General features: G+C 42.9%; 1 protein-coding gene across 7 annotated transcripts in view; it reads left to right on the forward strand.

The window, feature by feature from the left end:
* Positions 1-22,841, forward strand: part of dock5 (dedicator of cytokinesis 5) — a 66,095-nt gene that overhangs the window by 19,332 nt on the left and 23,922 nt on the right. For all 7 annotated transcript variants that reach the window (XR_009787577.1, XR_009787579.1, XR_009787578.1 and 4 more), the window contains exons 10-14: positions 157-286; positions 11,829-11,901; positions 19,851-19,993; positions 20,154-20,279; positions 20,405-20,529. Coding sequence is in view for 4 of the 7 variants with exons in the window: in XM_061766421.1 (XP_061622405.1) it covers positions 157-286; positions 11,829-11,901; positions 19,851-19,993; positions 20,154-20,279; positions 20,405-20,529 (597 nt within the window). In the remaining 3 variants the exon portion in view is untranslated. The remainder of the gene's footprint in view (positions 1-156; positions 287-11,828; positions 11,902-19,850; positions 19,994-20,153; positions 20,280-20,404; positions 20,530-22,841) is intronic.

Here is a 22,841-nt window from a genome sequence, read left to right on the forward strand (position 1 = left end):
ATTTAATACCAAAAGCTTCTCAAAGCAAATCATAACTCATTTGACCTAAAAAGTCAATATTCATTATTTGCACTCGAGCTTCTCTGACTCATAGACTCCTGTTTTTCCACTTAATCTGCCCCAAGAAATCTATTGTGGTTTACATTTTGAATCCAGGAGCTTAGCAGAAGTGACCTGATGAGGCTGCGTCTCTTCCTGGTGTGTCAGATCATCAGAGTAGGAAGCATGGAGCTGAAAGAGGGGAAGAAACAAACAGGCGGACTAAGGAGACCATTTGGTGTGGCTGGTGAGATTCTTTTTCTGGATCATACAGTCTAATACTTTAACTGTTTGAAATAAATGAAAATGTAATTGCTTTCTCCTGCAGTACCTTTTGATTTCTGATGTTCTGATGTGTAAAATGAGCAATCCATGTGCTGAATTCAATGGCAACACCTGTTTTCTGACCTAGAAAATACTGAATGACATTTGGAAATGACTTTAGCAACCATCTTTTTGTATTTGGTCTGATGATTAGCCTATTTATAGAGAAATGCGTTCTTCTCAGCAAACCACAGTCAAAAAAAGTTTCTAACTCAGAAGTCACATTATTCTTCTCTGCCAGGAAAATAGAATACATTTCGAAAAGTGCTGGGTAGAATACACAGTACTCAAGCATCACACTTTTGTAAGATGGAGTTCAAGAACACTGTCTGCTTCAATATTCTTCCTGGATATTCTATCAAATTTGAGGAGGGAAAAAAAGAACAACCATCTTGGTACTGTTAGAAAAAAAAAAAACATTTTCAGTTGACCTAAATAATTACTTTCTTTTCAAACACTGGTAGAGTGTTCAGGTCTGATCATCAATACAAAATATGTCCCTTTCAATGCGCTGGGAATAAACTCCCACATTAGTGGGAAATAAAAATCCACTCAGCTCAACAGCTTGAAAGAAAAAAGTTTTTTTTAATCCCCATCCAGGACAATCACCATCCTGTATATTGATTCTTAGTAGTTGTAATTGATTTTATGCATATGGGAGACAAGCAGGTGGAGCTGTGCATGGTGAAAAAGCTCATGAAGACAGGCCAAAATGCTTGCTTAAAGCAGCCTCCTCATTCATCAGTCCATTTGTGTATTGTGCGTTGACAGCCTGCACCATGTGCTGCATTTTTACCACTAGCCATAAATGAAAAGACTGCATAGCCTGGTGGAAAGCTGTCAAAAATTGAACATAATTTTACTAGCAGTAGCAATCACAAACAGCAATTACCTTGAAAATGGATACATTTGGTTACTGTAGGATACAAAACATTCAGTCTGTGAGTGCCAGTTGCCTTGATGGATGGGGGTCCATCCATCCATCCATCCATCCATCCATCCATTTTCTGTACGGCTTATCCTCAATAGGGTCATGGGCGTGCTGGAGCCTATCCCAGCTATCTTTGGGCGAGAGGCGGGGTAGACCCCGAACTGGTCGGCAGCCAATCGCAGGGCACATATAAACAAACAACCGCTCGCACTCACATTCACACCTACGGGTAATTTAGAGTCTCCAATCAACCTACCACGCATGTTTTTGGGATGTGGGAGGAAACCGGAGTACCCGGAGAAAACCCGCACAGGCACGGGGAGAACAAGCAAGTTAGATGTGCTAACCAGTCCTCCACTATGTTGCCTTGCCTACACTCATGGGACTCCATTTTCGTGACTAGCGTGAATCCGGCGGGGGGTGTAACCCTGCGAGGGGGTCGGGTTAGACCGGCTTGTCATAATCTCGGAGTCGCATGCAGCCGTCGTATTTAACAAAAGGGGCTGTCTGCGCCGGTGGGCGTAAACATAGCTGACTTTATTTACCGGCAATCAAGGTGGCTTATTTCATTCATTCCCTTTAAGTGAGGAGCAATGATGGTCTTGCAGCCATGGAGAGAGTGATCTGTGCGTCACTGGACCCAAGTGTAAATACAGTATGAGCTGAGGATAAAATGGAGGATAACACTTAAATATGTCTGCTAACCCCATGAATCCATCCCCACTAATGCACCATCGTTTGTAGGTGCATAACCGCCTCCCCCATATCTGCATGCTGGTCAGTGGGGTGATTAAAACAAATAATAATAATAATGATGATAATGATGAATTGCGTTCCACAATGATTCACATGGTTCAATGTCCGCTGTTCACATATTTCATCTATCCATCCATCCATCCATTTTCTACCCCTTATCTGAGGTCGGGTCGCAGGGGCAGTAGCTTTAGCAGGGACGCCCAGACTTCCCTCTCCACAGCCACTTCATCCATCTCTTCCGGGGGGGATCCCGAGGCGTTCCCAGGCCAGCCGAAGGATGTAAGGCTCTCCAGCGTGTCCTGGGTCGTCCCCGTGGTCTCCTCTCGGTGGGACGTGCCCGGAACACCTCACCAGGGAGGCGTCCGGGAGGCATCCGAATCAGATGCCGCAGCCACCTCACCTGGCTCCTCTCGATGTGAAGGAGCAGCGGCTCTACTCTGAGATCCTCCTGGATGACCAAGCTTCTCACTATCTCTAAGGGAGAGCCCGGACACCCTGCAGAGGAAACTCATTTCGGCCGCTTGTATCCAGGATCTTGTTCTTTCGGTCACGACCCACAGCTCGTGACCATCGGTGAGGGTAGGGATGTAGATCGACTGGTAAATCGAGAGCTTCGCCTTTCGGCTTAGCTCCTTCTTTACCACAACGGATCGATACAAAGTCCCCATCACTGCAGACGCTGCACCGATCTGCCTGTCGATCTCCCGTTCCATTCTTCCCTCACTCGTGAACAAGACCCCAAGATACTTAAACTCCTCCACTTGGGGCAGGATCTCATCCCCGACCCAGAGAGGGCACGCCACCCTTTTCCGACTGAGGACCATGGTCTCAGATTTGGAGGTGCTGATTCTCATCCCAGCCGCTTCACACTCGGCTGCGAACTGCTCTAGTGAGAGTTGGAGGTCACGGCTTGATGAAGCCAACAGAACCACATCATCTCGAATCTCATCCACCCCTGGGGCCTTGCCACCGAGGAGCTTTTTAACCACCTCGGCGACCTCAACCCCAGAGATAGGAGAACCCGCCTCAGAGAACCCAGACTCTGCTCCCTCATGGGAAGGCGTGTCGGTGGAATTGAGGAGATCTTCGAAGTATTCTCCCCACCGGCTCACGTCCCGAGTCGAGGTCAGCAGCGCCCCATCCCCACTATACACTGTGTTGATGGTGCACTGCTTTCCCCTCCTGACACGCCGGATGGTGGACCAGAATTTCCTCGAAGCCGTCTGGAAGTCTTTCTCCATGGCCTCACCAAACTCCTCCCATGCCCGTGTTTTTGCTTCAGCGACCACCAAAGCTGCATTCTGCTTGGCCAGCCGGTACCCATCAGCTGCCTCAGGAGTCCCACAGGCCAAAAAGGCCCGATAGGTGGTGATCAGTTGACAGCTCCGCCCCTCTCTTTACCCGAGTGTCCAAGACAAGCGGCCGCAAGTCCGATGACACGACCACAAAGTCGATCATCGAACTGCGACCTAGGGTGTCCTGGTGCCAAGTGCACGTGTGAACACCCTTTTGCTTGAACATGGTGTTCGTTATGGACAATCCGTGATGAGCACAGAAGTCCAATAACAGAACACCGCTCGGGTTCTGATCGGGGGGGGGGGGCGTTCCTCCCAATCACGCCCTTCCAAGTCTCACTGTCATTGACCACGTGAGCATTGAAGTCCCGCAGCAGAATGATGGAGTCCCCAGCGGGAGCGCTCTCCAGCACCCCTCCAAGGACTCCAAAAAGGGTGGGTACTCTGAACTGCTGTTTGGTGCATAGGCACAAACAACAGTCAGGACCCGTCCCACCACCCGAAGGGGGAGGGAGGCTACCCTCTCGTCCACCGGGGTGAACCCCAACGTACAGGCGCCGAGCAATAAGTATACCCACACCTGCTCGGCGCCTCTCACCGTGGCCAACTCCAGAGTGGAAGAGAGTCCAACCCCTCTCGAGAGGGCTGGTACCAGAGCCCAAGCTGTGCGTGGAGGCGAGTCCGACTATATCTAGTCGGAACTTCTCGACCTCACACACCAGCTCGGGCTCCTTCCCTGCCAGAGAGGTGACATTCTACGTCCCTAGAGCAAGCTTCTGTAGCTGGGGATCGGATCGCCAAGGTCCCCGCCTTCGGCCACCACCCAGCTCGCACTGAACCCGACCCCTATGGCCCCTCCCACAGGTGGTGAGCCCACGTTACCCTTTCGGGCTGTGCCCGGCCGGGCCCCATGGGTGCAGGCCGGGCCACCAGGCGCTGTCCTTCAAGCCCCGCGTCCGGGCAAGGGAAACCTGAGTCCATAATTTGTCTTCTTCATCAGGGGTCTTTGAGCCGTGCTTTGTCTGGTCCCCCACCTAGGACCTGTTTGCCATGGGTGACCCTGCCACTACGATAAGGTAACGGCTCAAGGAGGGGTGTTCACGTATTTATGAATGAAATACAGGGATATCATTTGATGTACTCCCCGCATCGCAAAAAAATTAGCAAAGCAAAAAAATTAGCAGGGATGCATATTCAATCTGCGTCTGTAGAGGCGTGGTTTAAGACCTTGTGTGTGTATGTGTGTGTGTGTGTGTGTGTGTGTGTGTGTGTGTTAGTGTAGAGCTTCCACACAGTGACTCAAAAGTACTAATCCTGTCTTGGGTTAGGCAATCAGAGGCAGAGTAGGGGCGGGTTATCGTTCCATAAATACAATGAACACGGGAGTTTTACTCCGTTGCAAGCCGCTGGCAGAACAGCGTTTTCTCTGTAGATGCACATAACTGGAACAAAGGGAAAATTAACTGTTTATTACATTCGCTAGCCTGCGAGCTAACGAGCTACCGAGCTAAGGTCTGTTGCTAAAAAGCTCACTCGACCGTGGCAAAAACAACAGCCTCAGATTCGGTCATCGTCCTTCGCCCTTTCTCTGAGCAGGAGAGGACGAAAGATAGGACCAGTGGCAGTGCAACAGGCCTTCATGTAACTTTGACTAAATGCCAAAGAGTAAAAATAAGTCTTAAGTCGGGATTTAAACATTTCTACTGAGGTGTTGCAGCTCTAATATCCACGGGTATAGCATTCCAGAGTACTGGAGACCGAATAGAAAATGCTTGAGAGCCTGTGGACTTCTTTCCGGCTCTCGGAGTCACCACAAGACCAGCGTTTTGCGGGCATAGGTTTCAGGACGGAACATATGGTATAACTAAGTCAGCAAGATAAGGAGTGTGCTTACCCGTGTAATGTTTTGAGTAAGTAACAGAATCTTAAAATTGCATCTCAAGTGGACCCGGAGCCAATGCAATTTGGCCAGTATTGGGGTCATATGATTGAACTTTCTCTTCCTCGTAAAAAGTATTTTTGTACTAACTGTACTAAAAGTCGTTTTGTACTAACTGTACTAACTGCAACCTTTTAATACCAGACAGGGGAAGACCAGAGAGCAGCACATTACAATATTTGAGGCGAGATATAACAAATACATGGACTATAATCTCTCCGTCTCTTGCGGATAGATGGGCCGCATTTTAGCAATATTGCAAAAATGAAAAAATGCAGTTTTGGAAATATTCTTAATGTGCTTTTGAAAGGAGAGAGTTGAGTCAAATATAACAGATTTTTAGCTGAATCACTTTGGGTAACTGTGCTTTTGTCAAAACACAAAGTGGTGTCCTTAAACAAGTGGCTATGTCAAGCAGGACCAATAATCAACAGCTGTTTTCTCAGGTTTAAAGAGGAAAAATTTACAAGACATCCATTGTTTAATCTCAACAAGACATGCCTCCATATAAGAGCAATCATGTGGGTTGGTTAGTTTTAATGGTATCCACAGCTGAGTATTGTCGGGATTACAATGAAAGCGAATCTTATATTTGCATATCATATCGCCAAGCAGCAGCATATACAGTGGGTACGGAAAGTATTCAGACCCCCTTAAATTTTTCACTTTGTTATATTGCAGCCATTTGCTAAAATCATTTAAGTTAATTTTTTCCCTCATTAATGTACACACAGCACCCCATTGGACTTGATTAGGAAAGCCACACACCTCTCTATACAAGACCTTACAGCTCACAGTGCATGTCAGAGCAAATGAGAATCATGAGGTCAAAGGAACTGCCTGAAGAGCTCAGAGACAGAATTGTGGCAAGGCCCAGATCAGCCCAAAGTTACAAAAAAGTTTCTGCTGCACTTAAGGTTCCTAAGAGTGCCTTGGCCTCCATAATCCTTAAATGGAAGACGTTTGGGACGACCAGAACCCTTCCTAGAGCTGGCCCTTCGGACAAACTGAGCAATCGGGGTAGAAGAGCCTTTGTGGAAGAGGTAAAGAAGAACCCAAAGATCACTGTGGCTGAGCTCCAGAGATGCAGTCGGGTGATGGGAGAAAGTTCTAGAAAGTCAACCATCACTGCAGCCCTCCACCAGTCGGGGCTTTATGGCAGAGTGGCCCGATGGAAACCTCTCCTCAGTGCAAGATGCATGAAAGCCGCATGGAGCTTGCTAAAAAACACCTGAAGGACTTCAAGATGTTGAGAAATAAGATTCTCTGGTCTGATGAGACCAAAATAGAACTTTTTGGCCTTAATTCTAAGCGGTATGTGTTGGGAAAAAACAGGCACTGCTCATCACCTGTTCAATACAGTGAAGCATGGTGATGGCAGCATCATGCTGTGGGGGTGTTTTTCAGGTGCAGGGACAGAACGGCTGGTTGCAACCGAAAGAAAGATGAATGCGGCCAAGTACAGGAATATCCTGGACGAAAACCTTCTCCAGAGTGCTCTGGACCTCAAACTGGGCCAAAGGTTCACCTTCCAACAAGACAATGACCCTAAACACACAGCTAAAATCACATAGGAATGGCTTCAGAACAATTCAGTGACCGTTCTTAAATGGCCCAGCCAGAGCCCCGATTTACACCTAATGGAGCATCTCTGGAGAGACCTGAAAATGGCTGCCCACCAACATTCACCATCCAACCTGACAGGACTGGAGAGGAACTGCAAGGCGGAATGGCAGTGGATCCCCAAATCCAGGTGTGAAAAACTTGTTGCATCATTCCCAAAAAGACTCATGGCTGTATTAGCTCAAAAGGGTGCTTCTACTAAATACTGAGCAAATAGTTTTAATACTTATGGCTGTGTGATATTTCAGTTTTTCTTTTTTAATAAATCTGCAAAAATTTAAACAATTCCCGTTTTTTTTTCAGTCAATATGGGGTGATGTGTGTACATTAATGAGGAAAAAAATTAACTTAAATGATTTTACCAAATGGTTGCAATAGAACAAAGAGTGAAAAATTTAAGGGGTTCTGAATACTTTCCGTACCCACTGTATATACTGAACAAAAGAGATCCAAGTACTGATTCCTGCGGAACTCCAAGTCCTTCACTGTAGATATGTTCTTCAGTTGGTAGAAGGCTGTTTTAGTAATTGATTTGATATGACTACTAAAAAACAGGTTGGAATCTATCACCACACCAAGGTTTCGGACTAGAGAGAGTGATTCCAGGTATTTACGAACAGCAAACCTCTTTTCTTTACTGCCAAAAACAATCACCTTGGTTTTGTTGTGGTTTAATTAGAGGAAGGTTTGGTTTATCCAGGAAACGAATAACATTTTAACAAGAACCAGCCCGCTGACCGACTCCGTTCAACCCTGCGTAAAGCGCATCATTGGCAGCTGTGGTCTTTATGATGCTCCAAGGCAAATGAAACCAGTAACCATCCATCCATTTTCTGAGCCGCTTCTCCTCACTAGGGTCGCGGGCGTGCTGGAGCCTATGCCAGCTGTCATCGGGCAGGAGGCGGGGTACACCCTGAACTGGTTGCCAGCCAATCGCAGGGGACATACAAACAAACAACCATTCGCACTCACATTCACACCTACGGGCAATTTAGAGTCTCCAATTAATGCATGTTTTTGGGATGTGGGAGGAAACCGGAGTGCCCGGAGAAAACCCACGCAGGCACGGGGAGAACATGCAAACTCCACACAGGAGGGGCCGGGGATTGAACCCGGGTCCTCAGAACTGTGAGGCTGACGCTCTAACCAGTCGGCCACCGTGCCGCCAACCAGTAACCAATTGACAATTTTATTTTTTTGCAAGTGAGCGTTTGGGGGCTTTTTTTTTTTTCCTTAATATTTTTAAATGTAATAGTTTTACTTTTTCTCTTTTTTAGCTTTTGTCCTCACCTTTTGGGGTCCACAGTAATGGGGCTTGTAAAAGCCCTCCCACACCACTTCTTTTTTGTGGACATGTGTGCGCGCGCACACACACACACACAATTACTAAAATAAGAGTACTATGTAAACAGAATTTAACATTTTTCTTAAGAGCTTTTGTTTCAGCCCTTAAATATTTCTCACGGCCATGCTTTGCTGGTACAATGCAATAAGTGATGAAACTGCTAGTGCTTTTTCACTGCTTGGGATTCTCAGTGGCTTACCATAGTTTTCCTCTTGTATGGCGGTTTACCTAAAGTGATTCGGAAAAGTAATTCTTAATCTGGTGGTCGTGGCTTGCCAGTCGTCTCATCCATCCATACGTCCAGTATTCTTCATCACTGCTGTCAATAACCTTTTCTCTGGAAACAATTGAGAGTACAGCTGAAAAATGTGAACAAACAAAAAAAAGTTGAAAAAATATTCAACAATTAAAATGAGTTACCCACCATCTGTGGATGTATTTGAATTTTATCCAAATTTTAGCTTTGAAATCGTCCTTGTTCGAGTGCCATCAAACTTTCCTGATCTTGGCAAATTGCATGGTCTGTGTTGTCCTCGGCGGGGACAAAAGAAAATGTGTTAGGCTTGCTGCTGTTACATTGTGTTAGGTTTTCTGCTGTTACATTATTTGATTGAGTCGTTTTCAGGTGCTGAGAGTCTGTTTCCGAAGCTCTGACTCACTGTCTCTTATTTCTTTGTTGCTTTCTCCCTTACTGTATCCCCTCTTTTAAATTTTTTTTGTCAAAAATGTATTGTAGGAAAATATTGATGCTATGTGATTTTTTTTCCTTCGTGTTTATAATGCTTCCTTTACAACCGCGAGGAACTACTCCCCTTTTCAGCTCGAACATGGAGCCAGTCGGCGTCCCCTCGGCAAAGAATCCATCTCAAAGGTGATATTGAGAGGAATGAGAGCCGGCGCTAAAGCGAAATCAAGTCAGAGGGAGGGGTAATTGGGGCAGGCGATTTGATTTGTTTCCTATCATTGATCATTCTAAGGAATGTGTGAGGTTACTCCCCAACGGACGAACTAGTGGCTGTTAGAAAACTGCAGTTGTTTATTTACATTCAACCACCAGCTGCAGCCAACGCGAGTAACGTCACATGTGCTGTGATTCCAGCATCCCGGCCTCATAGTAGTTAGTGGAAACTGCAATCATAAATAATAATAACAACCATCCTCTTTCTCATCTACTAACAACTTCACACGACATGTAGACTATGAAACAAGAGGTAATAAAACTCTGGACCAGCTTTATGCCAGTGTGAAGGTAGCATACGGCTCTTCTTTCCCTCCTCGGTGAAATCTTACCACAACATTGAGACCACCAACAGGACGCTGGTGAAAAAACAGGTGGCCAACATAAGGAGTGTGACAGTTTGGTTTAAAGACACAGGGGTGGCACTGCAGGAGTGTTTCAATGTTAAATATCATTTCTTTGTGTCATTATATTACTGTATTGTTGTTATTTTATTATTATTAGGAGTAGTAGTATTTGTATTTCATGTTCAGTTTTGTTTATGTACAGCAATTGTTTTTAAAGCGCTCTATACAGTTGAGTTGAGTCGAGCGGAGATTGTTTGATGTTGGTGCACAAATGTTATGTTGTGTTAAGAGTGATATAAAGTATATGGCTTAAGATGAGTAAAACAAGCCTTTGAGAGAAGTTCTAAAGATGTCTCCAGTCTACTTTGATCTTACAACCCCAATTCCAATGAAGTTGGGACGTCGTGTTAAACATAAATAAAAACAGAATACAGTGATTTGCAAATCATGTTCAACCTATATTTAATTCCATACACAACAAAGACGATATTTAATGTTCAAATTGATAAACTTTATTGTTTTTAGCAAATAATCATGAACTTAGAATTTTATGGCTGCAACACATTCCAAAAAAGCTGGGACAGGTGGCAAAAAAAGACTGAGAAAGTTGAGGAATGCTCATCAAACACCTGTTTGGAACATCCCACAGGTGAACTGGCTAATTGGGAACAGGTGGGTGCCTGATTGGGTATAAAAGGAGCTTCCCTGAATTGCTCAGTCATTCACAAGCAAAGATGGGGGGAGGTTCACCACTTTGTGAACAAGTGCGTGAGGAAATAGTTGAACAGTTTAAGGACAATGTTCCTCAACGTACAATTGCAATGAATTTAGGGATTTCATCATCTATGGTCCATAATATCAACAAAAGGTTCAGAGAATCTGGAGAAATCGGTGCATGTAGGCGGCAAGGCCGAAAACCAACATTGAATGCCCGTGACCTTCGATCCCTCAGGCGGCACTGCGTGTAAAGGATATCACCAGATGGGCTCAGGAACACTTCAGAAAAACAATGTCAGTAAATACAGTTCGGCGCTACATCCGTAAGTGCAACTTGAAACTCTACAATGCAAAGCAAAAGCCATTTATCAACAACACACAGAAACGGCGCCGGCTTCTCTGGGACCGAGCTCATCTAAGATGGACTGATGAAAAGTGGAAAAGTGTTTTGTGGTCCGACGAGTCTACATTTCAAATTGTTTTCGGAAATTGTGGACGTCATGTCCTCCGGGCCAAAGAGGAAAAGAACCATCCGGACTGTTATGGACACAAAGTTCAAAAGTCAGAATCTGTGACGGTATGGGGCTGTGTTAGTGCCAATGGCATGGGTAACTTACACATCTGTGAAGGCACCATTCAGGCTGAAAGGTACATACAGGTTTTGGAGAAACATATGCTGCCATCCAAGCAACGTCTTTTTCATGGACGCCCCTGCTTATTTCAGCAAGACAATGCCAAACCACAATCAGCACGTTACAACAGCGTGGCTTCGTAGTAAAAGAGTGCGGGTACTAGACTGGCCTGCCTGAAGTCCAGACCTGTGTCCCATTGAAAATGTGTGGCGCATTATGAAGCATAAAATATGACAACGGAGACCCCGGACATCAAGCATGAATGGGAAAGAATTCCACCTACAAAGCTTCAACAATTAGTGTCCTCAGTTCCCAAACGTTTATTGAATGTTGTTAAAAGAAAAGTTCATGTAACAGAGTGGTAAACATGACCCTGTCCCAGCTTTTTTGGAACGTGTTGCAGTCATAAAATTCCAAGTTAATGATTATTTGGTAAAAACAATAAGGTTTATCAGTTTAAACATTAAATATCTTGTCTTTGTAGTGTATTCAATTAAACATAGGTTGAGCAAGATTTGCAAATCATTGTATTCTGTTTTTATTTATGTTTAACACAACATCCCAACTTCATTGGAATTGAGGTTTTACATCAGAATCTTAAACTCTACAAGGGTATGAAATTCCGCGCAGTGTTTAACTTATTGTGTAAAAACTGGAAGTTATGGAACAAAATATACAAAAACAAAATGAAAATCCTACAATACATGTGAATATTTGATGTTCAGATACGTTTTACCGTTATACCATCAAATATAAGTAGCAAAATATAGATTTACACAAACTATTGTTTGAATGCTGCTAGCATCAGGTCTTTCCAAGTACTATTGTTGCTTCCCAGTTTTATAGGATATATTAGAAGAAATGCTGTGTCTAACAAAGTAGGCCACTGGGGGCTGTCTTTAATGCTGTGGTTTTATTGCAGTGATGGATATAACAGATATCGCTCATGGCAAAACAGACGATGAGGACAAGCAGCATTTCATCCCTTTTCAGCAGTGAGTCTTTTGATGTTGTTACACTTTTTGTACCTTTGACTGGTTCAACTTTGTGTTAAAATGTCACGAGTAGTGATGATTGAAACGTTTTAGACTAGCTTTTAGTATAAAACATTGATCAAACGTGAGCAGAAGAAGTAAAACGTTTTAACTTGTTCTGCTCACAACGTTTGATCAAATAAATGACAAACACAAAACAGAAAATGTTTCAGTTTCTCACAGATCGGTCTGAATATCGTTTTCGAATCACCTGGGGCCTCATGTACAAAGACTTGCGTGGATTTCCGAATGAAACATGGCGCACGCTCAAATCCAGAAAACGTTCTATGCACAGAAATATCCAGATGTATGAATCTGTGGGTACGCATGAATCCAGGCACATATCCTTTGTACATCCCAATCAACGTGGAAATGGAGTAGCCAACTCCTCCCTGGGGACAGCGAGTGTGCGGCTGTCGAGGCTGTGGGGGCGGAACAGTCCACACACACTGAACTAAAAAAGAAGTGGTCAGACATTAAGGTGAATGTGAAGCGGAAGACCTCTACCCACCGCCAAAGTGTGCCCAAAACAGGCGGAAGAACCGGCGCAGAGGGCCTCACCCCGTTCAAGGAGAGAATCGCTGCGATCATGGGTGACACTTCTCTTCCGGGTGCTGGGAGCACGTGTGACTGACTCTGATCACCCCATGTATTGTTATAACTCATAACAAATGCGTTCATACAGTAACCTACACTCAGCCCTGTGAGATAAAGGTTCATGCGTAAATTTGTAATAAATCTTTTGAATTCAAATAGAAGCATATCAAAGAGGATATAAAAAACGGAGTCCTTTTTGATTCTCAATTTATTATTTTAATACACAGGTGAGGACACGCACACAAGAGGGGTAAATTATGTAATTTCAACACATTTTAATCATGTGCAACCGATTCAAATTAAGAAAATTCAAAGGACTCTTTTTATGTGCAGTTGGAGCCACGCGCCACATGTTCGGGGGATTCGTCCACCGTCCCTGTCATCCCCAGGGTATCCGACGCAATTACGCTCCAACTCGTACAGACTGATAAAAAGAGTCCTTTGAATGTACTTAATTTGAACGTACATCGGTTGCATCTAATTAAAATGTGTTAAAATTACATAATTTACCCCACTTCTCCTAAAAAAAAAAAAAATCCTTTTTTACACATTTTAATCATGTGCAACACAATGTACATGTTCAAATTAAGTACATTCAAAGGAGTTTTTTTTTTTTTTTTTTCAGTGCATGTGCTGGAGTCACAAAGCGATTGTGAGGGCACTAGGCGGCATAAATGATCGCCTTGATCAATTAATAGGTGTCCTCACAAGTATCAGCCATAAATACACTGGGCGGCACGGTGGCCGACTGGTTAGAGCGTCAGCCTCCCAGTTCTGAGGACCCGGGTTCAATCCCCGGCCCCGCCTGTGTGGAGTTTGCATGTTCTCCCCGTGCCTGCGTGGGTTTTCTCCGGGCACTCCGGTTTCCTCCCACATCCCAAAAACATGCATTAATTGGAGACTCTAAATTGCCCATAGGCATGACTGTGAGTGCGAATGCTTGTTTGTTCCAATGTGCCCTGCGATTGGCTGGCAACCAGTTCAGGGTGTACCCCGCCTCCTGCCCGATGACAGCTGGGATAGGCTCCAGCACGCCCGCGACCCTAGTGAGGAGAAGCGGCTCAGAAAATGGATGGATGGATTAAATACACTGGTTAACAAATGAATTCTGAGTCCTTGCCTTCATTACATTGTTCAAATCAAATGTTGCCGGGCATGAATTGTTCACCAGTGCTAATTGTTCATGTGTCTCCGATGTGCAGATTTACGATAACAGTTTCCCAGCATCACCTCTAAGTGTCGCCAAAGCACCAAAAGCTGTAGAAACGTGCGTACGCCAGCCATGCAGTTGGCGTGAGGCACCACACATTTCCACGGTCATTTCACTCTTGATACATCTGAACTTTGCCGTGAAAAAGAACGTACGCCAAGTTTTTGTGCGTACGCACCTTTTGTACATGAGGCCCCTGGACTACATTTATTTCCCACTGCAGGTTTTACCATTTATATATAGCCAAAAGTAATCGCTCACCTGCCTTGACTCACATATGATTTTAAGTGATATCCCATTCTAAAGCCATATGGTTTAATATGATATTGGTCTACCCTTTGCAGCTGTAACAACTTCTAAATACAGTGGGTACAGAAAGTATTCAAACCCCCTTAAAAGTTTCACTTTTTTTAATATATTTTTTATATTTTTATATATTTTCTAAAATCATTTAAGTTCATTTTTTCCCACATTAATGTACACACAACACACCATATTGACAGAAAAAAATTGAATTGTTGAAATTCTTGCAGATTTATTAAAAATGAAAAACTGAAATATCACACAGCCATAAGTATTCAGACCCTTTGCTCAGTATTTATTGGAAGAACCCTTTTGAGCTAATACAGCCATGAGTTTATTTGGGAATGATGCAACGATGATGATGATGCAAGTTCTTCACACCTGGATTTGGGGATCCTCTGCCATTCCTCCTTGCAGATCCTCTCCAGTTCTGTCAGGTTGGATGGTGATTAGACTGGCAAAAATGAAAAAGCGCTCGCTGGTTATACTGTGAGCAAGGCAATAAAAAAACAAATAAATGATCAAATGAAATGTGCAGCAAATTGGCCAACACAGCAATTAATATTTTAAATGACAATGTCCCACATGACTTCCCATGAAAAAACACCTGAATCACAATTTCCCCATGTTATTATGGAAGAAGGCTCTTCTTCAATGAGAGGTTTTAGTGCTCATCCCCTTTCGCCTCCTTAGGTAAAGTTAACGGGCAATAAATTGGTATCATATTTATTTAGTGTTTTATTTTACAGTGCGTTTTCACTCATTTCTACATTGCACTATATTCATTTTTAACAACACTGATTTAAAAAAAATAATTTGACGAAGTGTCGTTCGTACCGTTAAATTGTAGCACTATTATTGCTGACCTAAATACAATACAGCAAAACATTTTCAACTTTTTTTGTGGCCCAAAATGTACAATAAATTAAAAAATTACTGTAAATAAGTATTTTAATAATATGTATGTAGTTATACACTGAAATTTCGGCCCCCAAAATGTTTGGCCCAAAAATAGCCCAAAAGTCTGGCAGACCGACAGACGTCTTTCTCCGAAATAAAACTAGCAAAATATGCATAAGATATAAATATGCATCACATGCATAACATTTTACATGTTGAACACTGACTGACAGGGACACACGAGTTGCTGAACATCCAGTTGAATTGACTGGGAGGTCACTTTATTATACACACCCTACACTCACGGTTTGATAATGCCATTGTGCAAAAGTGCCATAAAGCAACCATAAATGTGAAATAAGCATACATGTTAAATAACACATATACTGTATTCAACAAGATACTGTTAACATAAACACATCGATAAATAAGATAAATGTCTTTTTAACTCTAATAATTCAAATTTGATGAATTATGGGCACCGTGTGGTTTTTCTGTCATCATATTAGCGGCTAATAGCCCAAACCAAGCATCCCTATTGTCGCCCAACCTCGCTGCTTTCCGCTGTTTGGGTAGGGGGAATACTTGTTGCATCGTAGGGGGAATGCAGTGGTTGCATCCTATTTTGTGTCGCCCCAGCTACCTGTACCTACGACCTACAGCTAACGCTGCTAAATACGCTGCTAATCATTGACCTAATGACAACGAATGAACTACACTTTTAGACAAGTATCGTAATAAGGAAGGACAGGCAGAGGATAAGACAAAAGACAGACGGCAACACCATGCTTATCCCTAAGCTATCACATAAGTCGCATAACACCAAAATGAGTGATTGGGTGGTACAGTACACTTGTCACATTGGTCTTGCTGGAACCGCAATATAGCAGAGATTACCCAACTTTGTAAAGCAAAATAGCAGAATGCAGCCCTCTGGAGGGCACAAGCCAGTGCAAACTGTAGACCGGTTCCAAGCCCGGATAATTGCAGAGGGTTGCGTCAGGAAGTAAACAAAGAAATATGAGTGTTCATCCAAAGAATTCCATACCGGATCGGTCGTGGCCCGGGTTAACAACGTCCGCCACCGGCGCCGTCAACCTGAAGGGCGCCGGTGGAAATTCAGCTACTGTGGGTCGAAGAAGAAGAATAGGTGGAAAGCGGGTTCTTCGGAAGAAGAGGAAAGCACAGAACCTAGAACTGAATGTGAGGACTTTGAATATTCGGACTGTGACAGGAAAATCTCGGGAGTTGGTTGACGTGATGATTAGGAGAAAGGTTGATGTATTGTGTGTCCAGGAGACCAGGTGGAAAGGCAGTAAGGCTAGAAGTTTAGGGGTAGGGTTTAAATTATTTTACCATGGTGTAGATGGGATGAGAAATGGAGTCAGGATTATTTTAAAAGAAGAGTTGGCTAAGAATGTCTTGGAGGTAAAACAGTATCAGATCGAGTGATGAGGCTGAAACTTGAAATTGAGGGTGTTATGTATAATGTGATTAGTGGTTATGCCCCACAGGTAGGATGTGACCTAGAGGTGAAAGAGAAATTCTGGAAGGAGCTAGACGAAGTAGTTCTGAGCATCCCAGACAGAGAGACGTGATTGGTGCAGATTGTAATGGACATGTTGGTGAAGGAAATAGGGGTGATGAAGAAGTGATGGCTCAGTATGGCATCCAGGAAAGGAACTTGGAGCGACAGATGGTGGTAGACTTTGCAAAAAGGATGCAAATGGCTGTAGTGAACACTTTTTTCCAGAAGAGGCGGGAACATAGGGTGACCTACAAGAGCGAAGGTAGACGTGCACAGGTGGATTACATCTTGTACAGATGATGTAATCTGAAGGAGGTTACCGACTTTAAGGTAATGGTAGGGGAGTGGTATGGCTAGACAGCATATGATGGTTGTGTGTAAAATGACAAAGGCAGAGCAGAGAACCTTGTGGTGGAAGCTGAGACAGGACCAGTGTTGTGCAGCTTTTCGGGAAGAGGTGATACAGGCTCTCGGTGAACAGGAGGAGCTTCCAGAAGACTGGAAAACTGCAGCCAAGGTGATCAGAGAGGCAGGCAGGAGAGTACTTGATGTATCTTCTGGCAGGAAAAGAGAGAAGGAGACTTGGTTGTGGAACCTCACAGGACAGGAAATCATACAAGGAAAAAGGTTAGCTAAGAAGAAGTGGAACACTGAGAGGACCGAGGAGAGGCAAAAGAAATACATCGAGATGCGACATAGGGCAAAGGTAGAGGGGGCAAAGGCCAAACAAGAGGCATATGATGACATGTATGCCAGGTTGGACACTAAAGAAGGAGATAAGAATCTATACAGGTTGGCCAGACAGAGGGATAGAGATGGGAAGGATGTGCAGCAGGTTAGGGTGATTAAGGATAGAGCCAGTAGTGTGCTAGATAGATGGAAAGAATACTTCAAGGAGTTTATGAATGAGGAAAATGAGAGTGAAGGGAGAGTAGGAGAGGCAATTGTGGTGGAACAGGAAGTGGCAATGATTAGTAAGGGGGAAGTTAAAAAGGCATTAAAGAGGATGAAAAATGGAAAGGCAGTTGGTCCTGATGACATTCCTGTGGAGGTTTGGAAGCATCTAGGAGAGGTGGCTGTGGAGTTTTTGACCAGCTTGTTCAATAGAATTCTAGCGCGTGAGAAGATGCCTGAGGAATGGAGGAAAAGTGTGCTGGTGCCCATTTTTAAGAACAAGGGTAATGTGCAGAGCTGTGGGAACTATAGAGGAATAAAGTTGATGAGCCACACAATGAAGTTATGGGAAAGAGTAGTGGAGGCTAGACTCATGACAGAAGTGAGTATTTGCGAGCAACAGTATGGTTTCATGCCTAGAAAGAGTACCACAGATGCATTATTTGCCTTGAGGATGTTGATGGAAAAGTATAGAGAAGGTCAGAAGGAGCTACATTGTGTCTTTGTAGATCTAGAGAAAGCCTATGACAGAGTACCCAGAGACGAACTGTGGTACTGCATGCGGAAGTCTGGACTGGCAGAGAAGTATGTTAGAATAATACAGGACATGTACGAGGCCAGCAGAACAGCGGTGAGGTGTGCTGTAGGTGTGACAGACGAATTTAAGGTGGCGGTGGGACTCCATCATGGATCAGCCCTGAGCCCCTTCCTGTTTGCAGTTTGGTGATGGATAGGCTGACAGATGAGGTTAGACTGGAATCCCTGTGGACCATGATGTTTGCAGATGACATTGTGATCTGCAGTGAAAGCAGGGACCAGGTTGAGGAACAGTTAGAAAGATGGAGTCATGCACTGGAAAGCAGAGAAATGAAGATTAGCCAAAGTAAGACAGAATATATGTGCATGAATGAGAGGGTTGGTGGGGGAAGAGTGAGGCTACAGGGAGAAGCGATAGCAAGGGTGGAGGACTTTAAATACTTGGGGTCATTGGTGAGTGTGTTCAGGAAGTGAAGAAACGGGTCCAACCAGGTTGGAACGGGTGGAGGAAGGTGTCAGGTGTGTTATGTGGCAGAGGAGTCTCTGCTAGGATGAAGGGCAAAGTTTATAAAACAGTTGTGAGACCAGCCATGATGTACGGATTAGAGACAGTGTCACTGAAGAGACAATAGGAAGCAGAGCAGAGGAAGCAGTCAAACAGAGGAAATGAAGATGTTGAGGTTCGCTCTCGGAGTGACCAGGTTAGATAAAATTAAAAATGAGCTCATCAGTGGGACAGTCAAGTTTCAATGTTTTGGAGACAAAGTTCGAGAGAGCAGACTTCGATGGTTTGGACCATAGAAATAGTGAGTATATTGGTAGAAGGCTGATGAGGATGGGGCTGCCAGGCAAGAGAGCTAGAGGAAGACCAAAGAGAAGGATGATGGATGTTGTGAGGGAAGACATAAGGGCAATTGGTGTTCGAGAGGAGGATGCAGGAGATAGGCTTACATTGAAAAGGATGACGCGCTGTGGCGACCCCTAAAGGGACAAGACGAAAGGAAAAGAAGAAGAAGAAAGTAGAGCAAAATAGCAGGCAAATTAGTACGTGTTTATAGAGTAAAATGCTGTAATATATGATAACGCTGATGAAATTTGCATAATTTCAGCAGCAATAGTGTATACAGGAAGTACAAAAGTACCATGCAAGAGAAGAAATTTGGCTGCAAATATGTCTGCCAGGTTGATGCAATAAATATTTTAAAATAACAAATATTAATTCCATAATTTAATAACATTTTACGATTATAGAATCATGATTATTTTATGAAATTGAACAGTATGCAGATTTTTAAAAATGCTGTTACATAATATACTGCAATAACTGTGCCACGGTAATGGTCTTAACATAATTTTAAAAATATGGAAATTCAGACAAATTGTTCTGGAAGTGAATTTCTATAGGTTGGCAGTGCTGCAGTCATCGCCATAAATGCAGTTTTACTAATAAATGGCATAGTTTTATGATTAATAATTGGCAGTTTGATTTATTTTTGTATTTAATTAATGGAAAGCGCTTTGTGTTACATTATTTCGTATGAAAAGCGCTTACAAATAAAGTTTGATTGATAGAGGCCTAATTTCCTTTGCCGTTTCGGCGCAGGATCCCCCCAGTTTCGGTTTTCGGTTTGGGCCTACAATTTTCATTTCCGTGTATTAGTATGTATCCAGTGTTATATTTTTATTTTTCTCGTATAAACAGTAAATAAGTTTACTTCGACAATTATTTTTGAAGTCATATACCAACATATTTTTCTTTTTTTTTTTACTTTTTAGTGAGCAGTAGAAAGAAGCCTCACAATGTCATTTCAATAAACAAAAACAAACAAAGCCTTGTATTGCCTTTGCTAAAGTGCTGTCCATTTGTTTTTCAGCTATGAGACGTGTGGTTGTAATCCTCCTTTTTACTCCCCTCTTTTTCACCCTGATGCACTTTCTCAGGATAGCAATGGAGACTTACATCCGTCAGAGGCAGCTCATCATGTCTCCCCTCATCCCATCTCGAGTCATAGGAGAGAATGAGCCACTCACTGCTGTTTTCAACAAAGTCATTGCCACGAGGGAGGTCAATCACAAAGGCCAGGGTAAAATGAATTGCTCACATACGTTCTATCCCCTGTGATTTTAGAGCTTGTTCTAAATTGATCTTTTTATTTTAAGGGAAATAAATCATGCGTGAGGGTCTACAGTGTGTAAGTTTTTGCTGTCTGCCCTTTTTGATTTTCTTTTCATGTTTGCTGGCAGGGTTATTTGTGACCCTGAAGCTGCTTCCAGGGGATCTCGCACAGGTCAGGAAGGACTACCCTCACTTTGTGGACCGTAGCACAGCCATCGTCAGAAAAATGGGCTTTCCAGAAATCATCCTCCCAGGTGACTTAAGTCTTTGTTTGTTCTACATAGATAGGGTCATGTTCATTCTAATTGCCTACAGAACTGCAAGTTGGGTACATAAATTGTTGGCACATTTACCTGATCATCTATTCTCCTTTCTCCAGGGAACGTGAGGAATGATATTTACGTAACTTTGCTGCAGGGAGAGTTTGACCGTGGTAAGAAGAAGACCCCCAAGAATGTGGAGGTCATACTGAGTGTGCATGATGATGAAGGCAATGCCATGGAGGTAATATTGGCCACTGAAGAAAATGCATTTTTTTAACATGACAATATTTAACTTCATTGCAATACAGTAATGGTCTTTACCAATATAGAATGACCAACTCCACACAAGTCATTTTAATTTGTTTTTATTTAGTTTGCTCAATATGTACAGTATATATAGTGGTGCCTTGAGATATGAGTGACCAGACTTAGGAGTTTTGAGATATGAGCTATCATTCGGATTTAAAAAAAATTTTTTTTGCTTAGACTTGCGAGTCCAAACTTAAGATACGAGCACTGTATGGTGGCAGTGAACTCAATTCAACTCACTTTACAATAAGCAGCAGTATGCAAATATTGAACACTTCATTAAAAAAAGCTGTTTATTGGGACCCCCAGTTGAAGTTTACTGTCAAATTAAACATACAACAAAGAGGATTACACGTTTAGGGCTGCAGCTATCGAATATTTTAGTATTCAAGTATCCTACTAAAACATTTATCGAATAATCAAGTATTCGGATAAATTCTATTTTTGCTTGGCTAAAGAGCAATTATGAATACACAAGATAAAAAAAAAATAAGCCATTTCACTTTAAAATGAACGACCAATTGTTTTTCTTTTTGTAGATAGTCTGTTTTATTTCTTAAATTCACATTGAGCAACCAACCAACTGTATTTTCATGTCCAGAAATAATTTCAGTGAGGCAAGAAAAACTAAAATTAAATTAAATTAATTAAATAAACTAAATTTAGCATCTTTCTTCTTAGCATTTCTTGTAAGTATAAAAACCCCATAAGGTATTCATTAAAAAATAGGCATGAGGAGTTTGTTGTGCAATTCACTTGAGCAGCTAGCATTTTAGGATGTGACATCATAATACAATAGGTTCATGGCTGTGCGTCTATTAACTTAGACCAAACTAACTAAACTAAAATGAAGACACCACGATAAGACACACAAATATTACCTTAATTTTTTTTACAAACTCTGCCACTCGCAGTTGTTTTTTTTCCCCGCCACTTGCAGTACTTGACCAAAAATTTAGCCACTTGCAGATCCGCTGGTAGTAAACTGGCCATAATATACAGGTACAACTACAGTGTGTGCGACTATAATGTAACCTAATGTATTCAGGGTGCTTGTTAAACACTGTACGATGTCTCAGCTTGACAATTAACTATTTCCTGCCATTAACAGGCAGATACTGTGTATACCAATAGTATTGTAATGGCTTCGGAAGTGGTCAAGTCGGAAGGGCGTCAACAATGCACTTTCAGTCGCTTTATTGAACTCGCGGCAACACAAGAACATCACAAACTTTCGAGCTGCTTTGGGCTACAACCAGAGGTGGGTACAGTAGCCAAATATTGTACGCAAGTAAGAGTACTGTTACTTTAGAATAATATGACTCAAGTAAAAGTAAAAAGTAGTCATCCAAATATTTACTTGAATAAGAGTAAGACATACTCAATGAAAAAACTGCTCAAGTAAAGAATAATTTGTGAGTAACTTCTGATTATTATTATTATTATTATTTTTTTTTTTAAATCAGAGCATGAACATCAAATTTAAAAAAAATATATAAATGGGAGTCAACACACATCTGCCACCATTTAAACTTTTAACTGCCCAAAAACCAACATGTATTGGGCCCTACAGAAACATTATTTGCTTTATTCACTTAAATGACTTCATGAAGAAGCTGTTTGCTGCCCAGACTGTGTGTGCGTGCGCGTGTGTGTGTGGTAATTTTGCCACATCCACTGCCAAAACAACAGTAAAAACATAGGCAACTTACTTGCAAGGTGTTTTCTCATGTTAAAAGTGGGCTGAAATCAGTCAGTCACAATTTAAGAGCTGCATGACAAAGCTGTTGTTATTTGGTTTGTAAACACACTCGTGCGGCTGTCCCCCCCCCAAAAAAATTAGTCATTTTGATTGGCTCGTGAAGGCTATGTGCGCGGACGGTACGTTTCCATTGTTCTGCTTGACAATTGGTCAGTCGTGCACAATCACAAAGTACAAAGAACTCAGCAAATGTGATTTCCCTCTCTATTTACTTATGCAGATTATATTTACAGCGGCCAGCCGAAAAGTTGAACTCAAGGCAGCCGTTACAACGATTGTTAATAGTGTCTTACCGTGACACGCTGCCTCTCTGCCAACGTGCTGAGAGGGTCAACTTCAAAATAAAAGCTTTACATCTTACTATATTGGACATCAATGCCAATCTAGGCTTCTATTTTGAAGTTGCCGCCGCAGCGCAGTGCCGGAGCTTTAATGAAGCCTTAACCATGCGTTTGCCCCCTGTTGGCTAGCTGACTAGGTTG

This window comes from Phyllopteryx taeniolatus, chromosome 3 (genome assembly GCF_024500385.1).
Source record: "Phyllopteryx taeniolatus isolate TA_2022b chromosome 3, UOR_Ptae_1.2, whole genome shotgun sequence".
Classification (NCBI taxonomy): domain Eukaryota; kingdom Metazoa; phylum Chordata; class Actinopteri; order Syngnathiformes; family Syngnathidae; genus Phyllopteryx; species Phyllopteryx taeniolatus.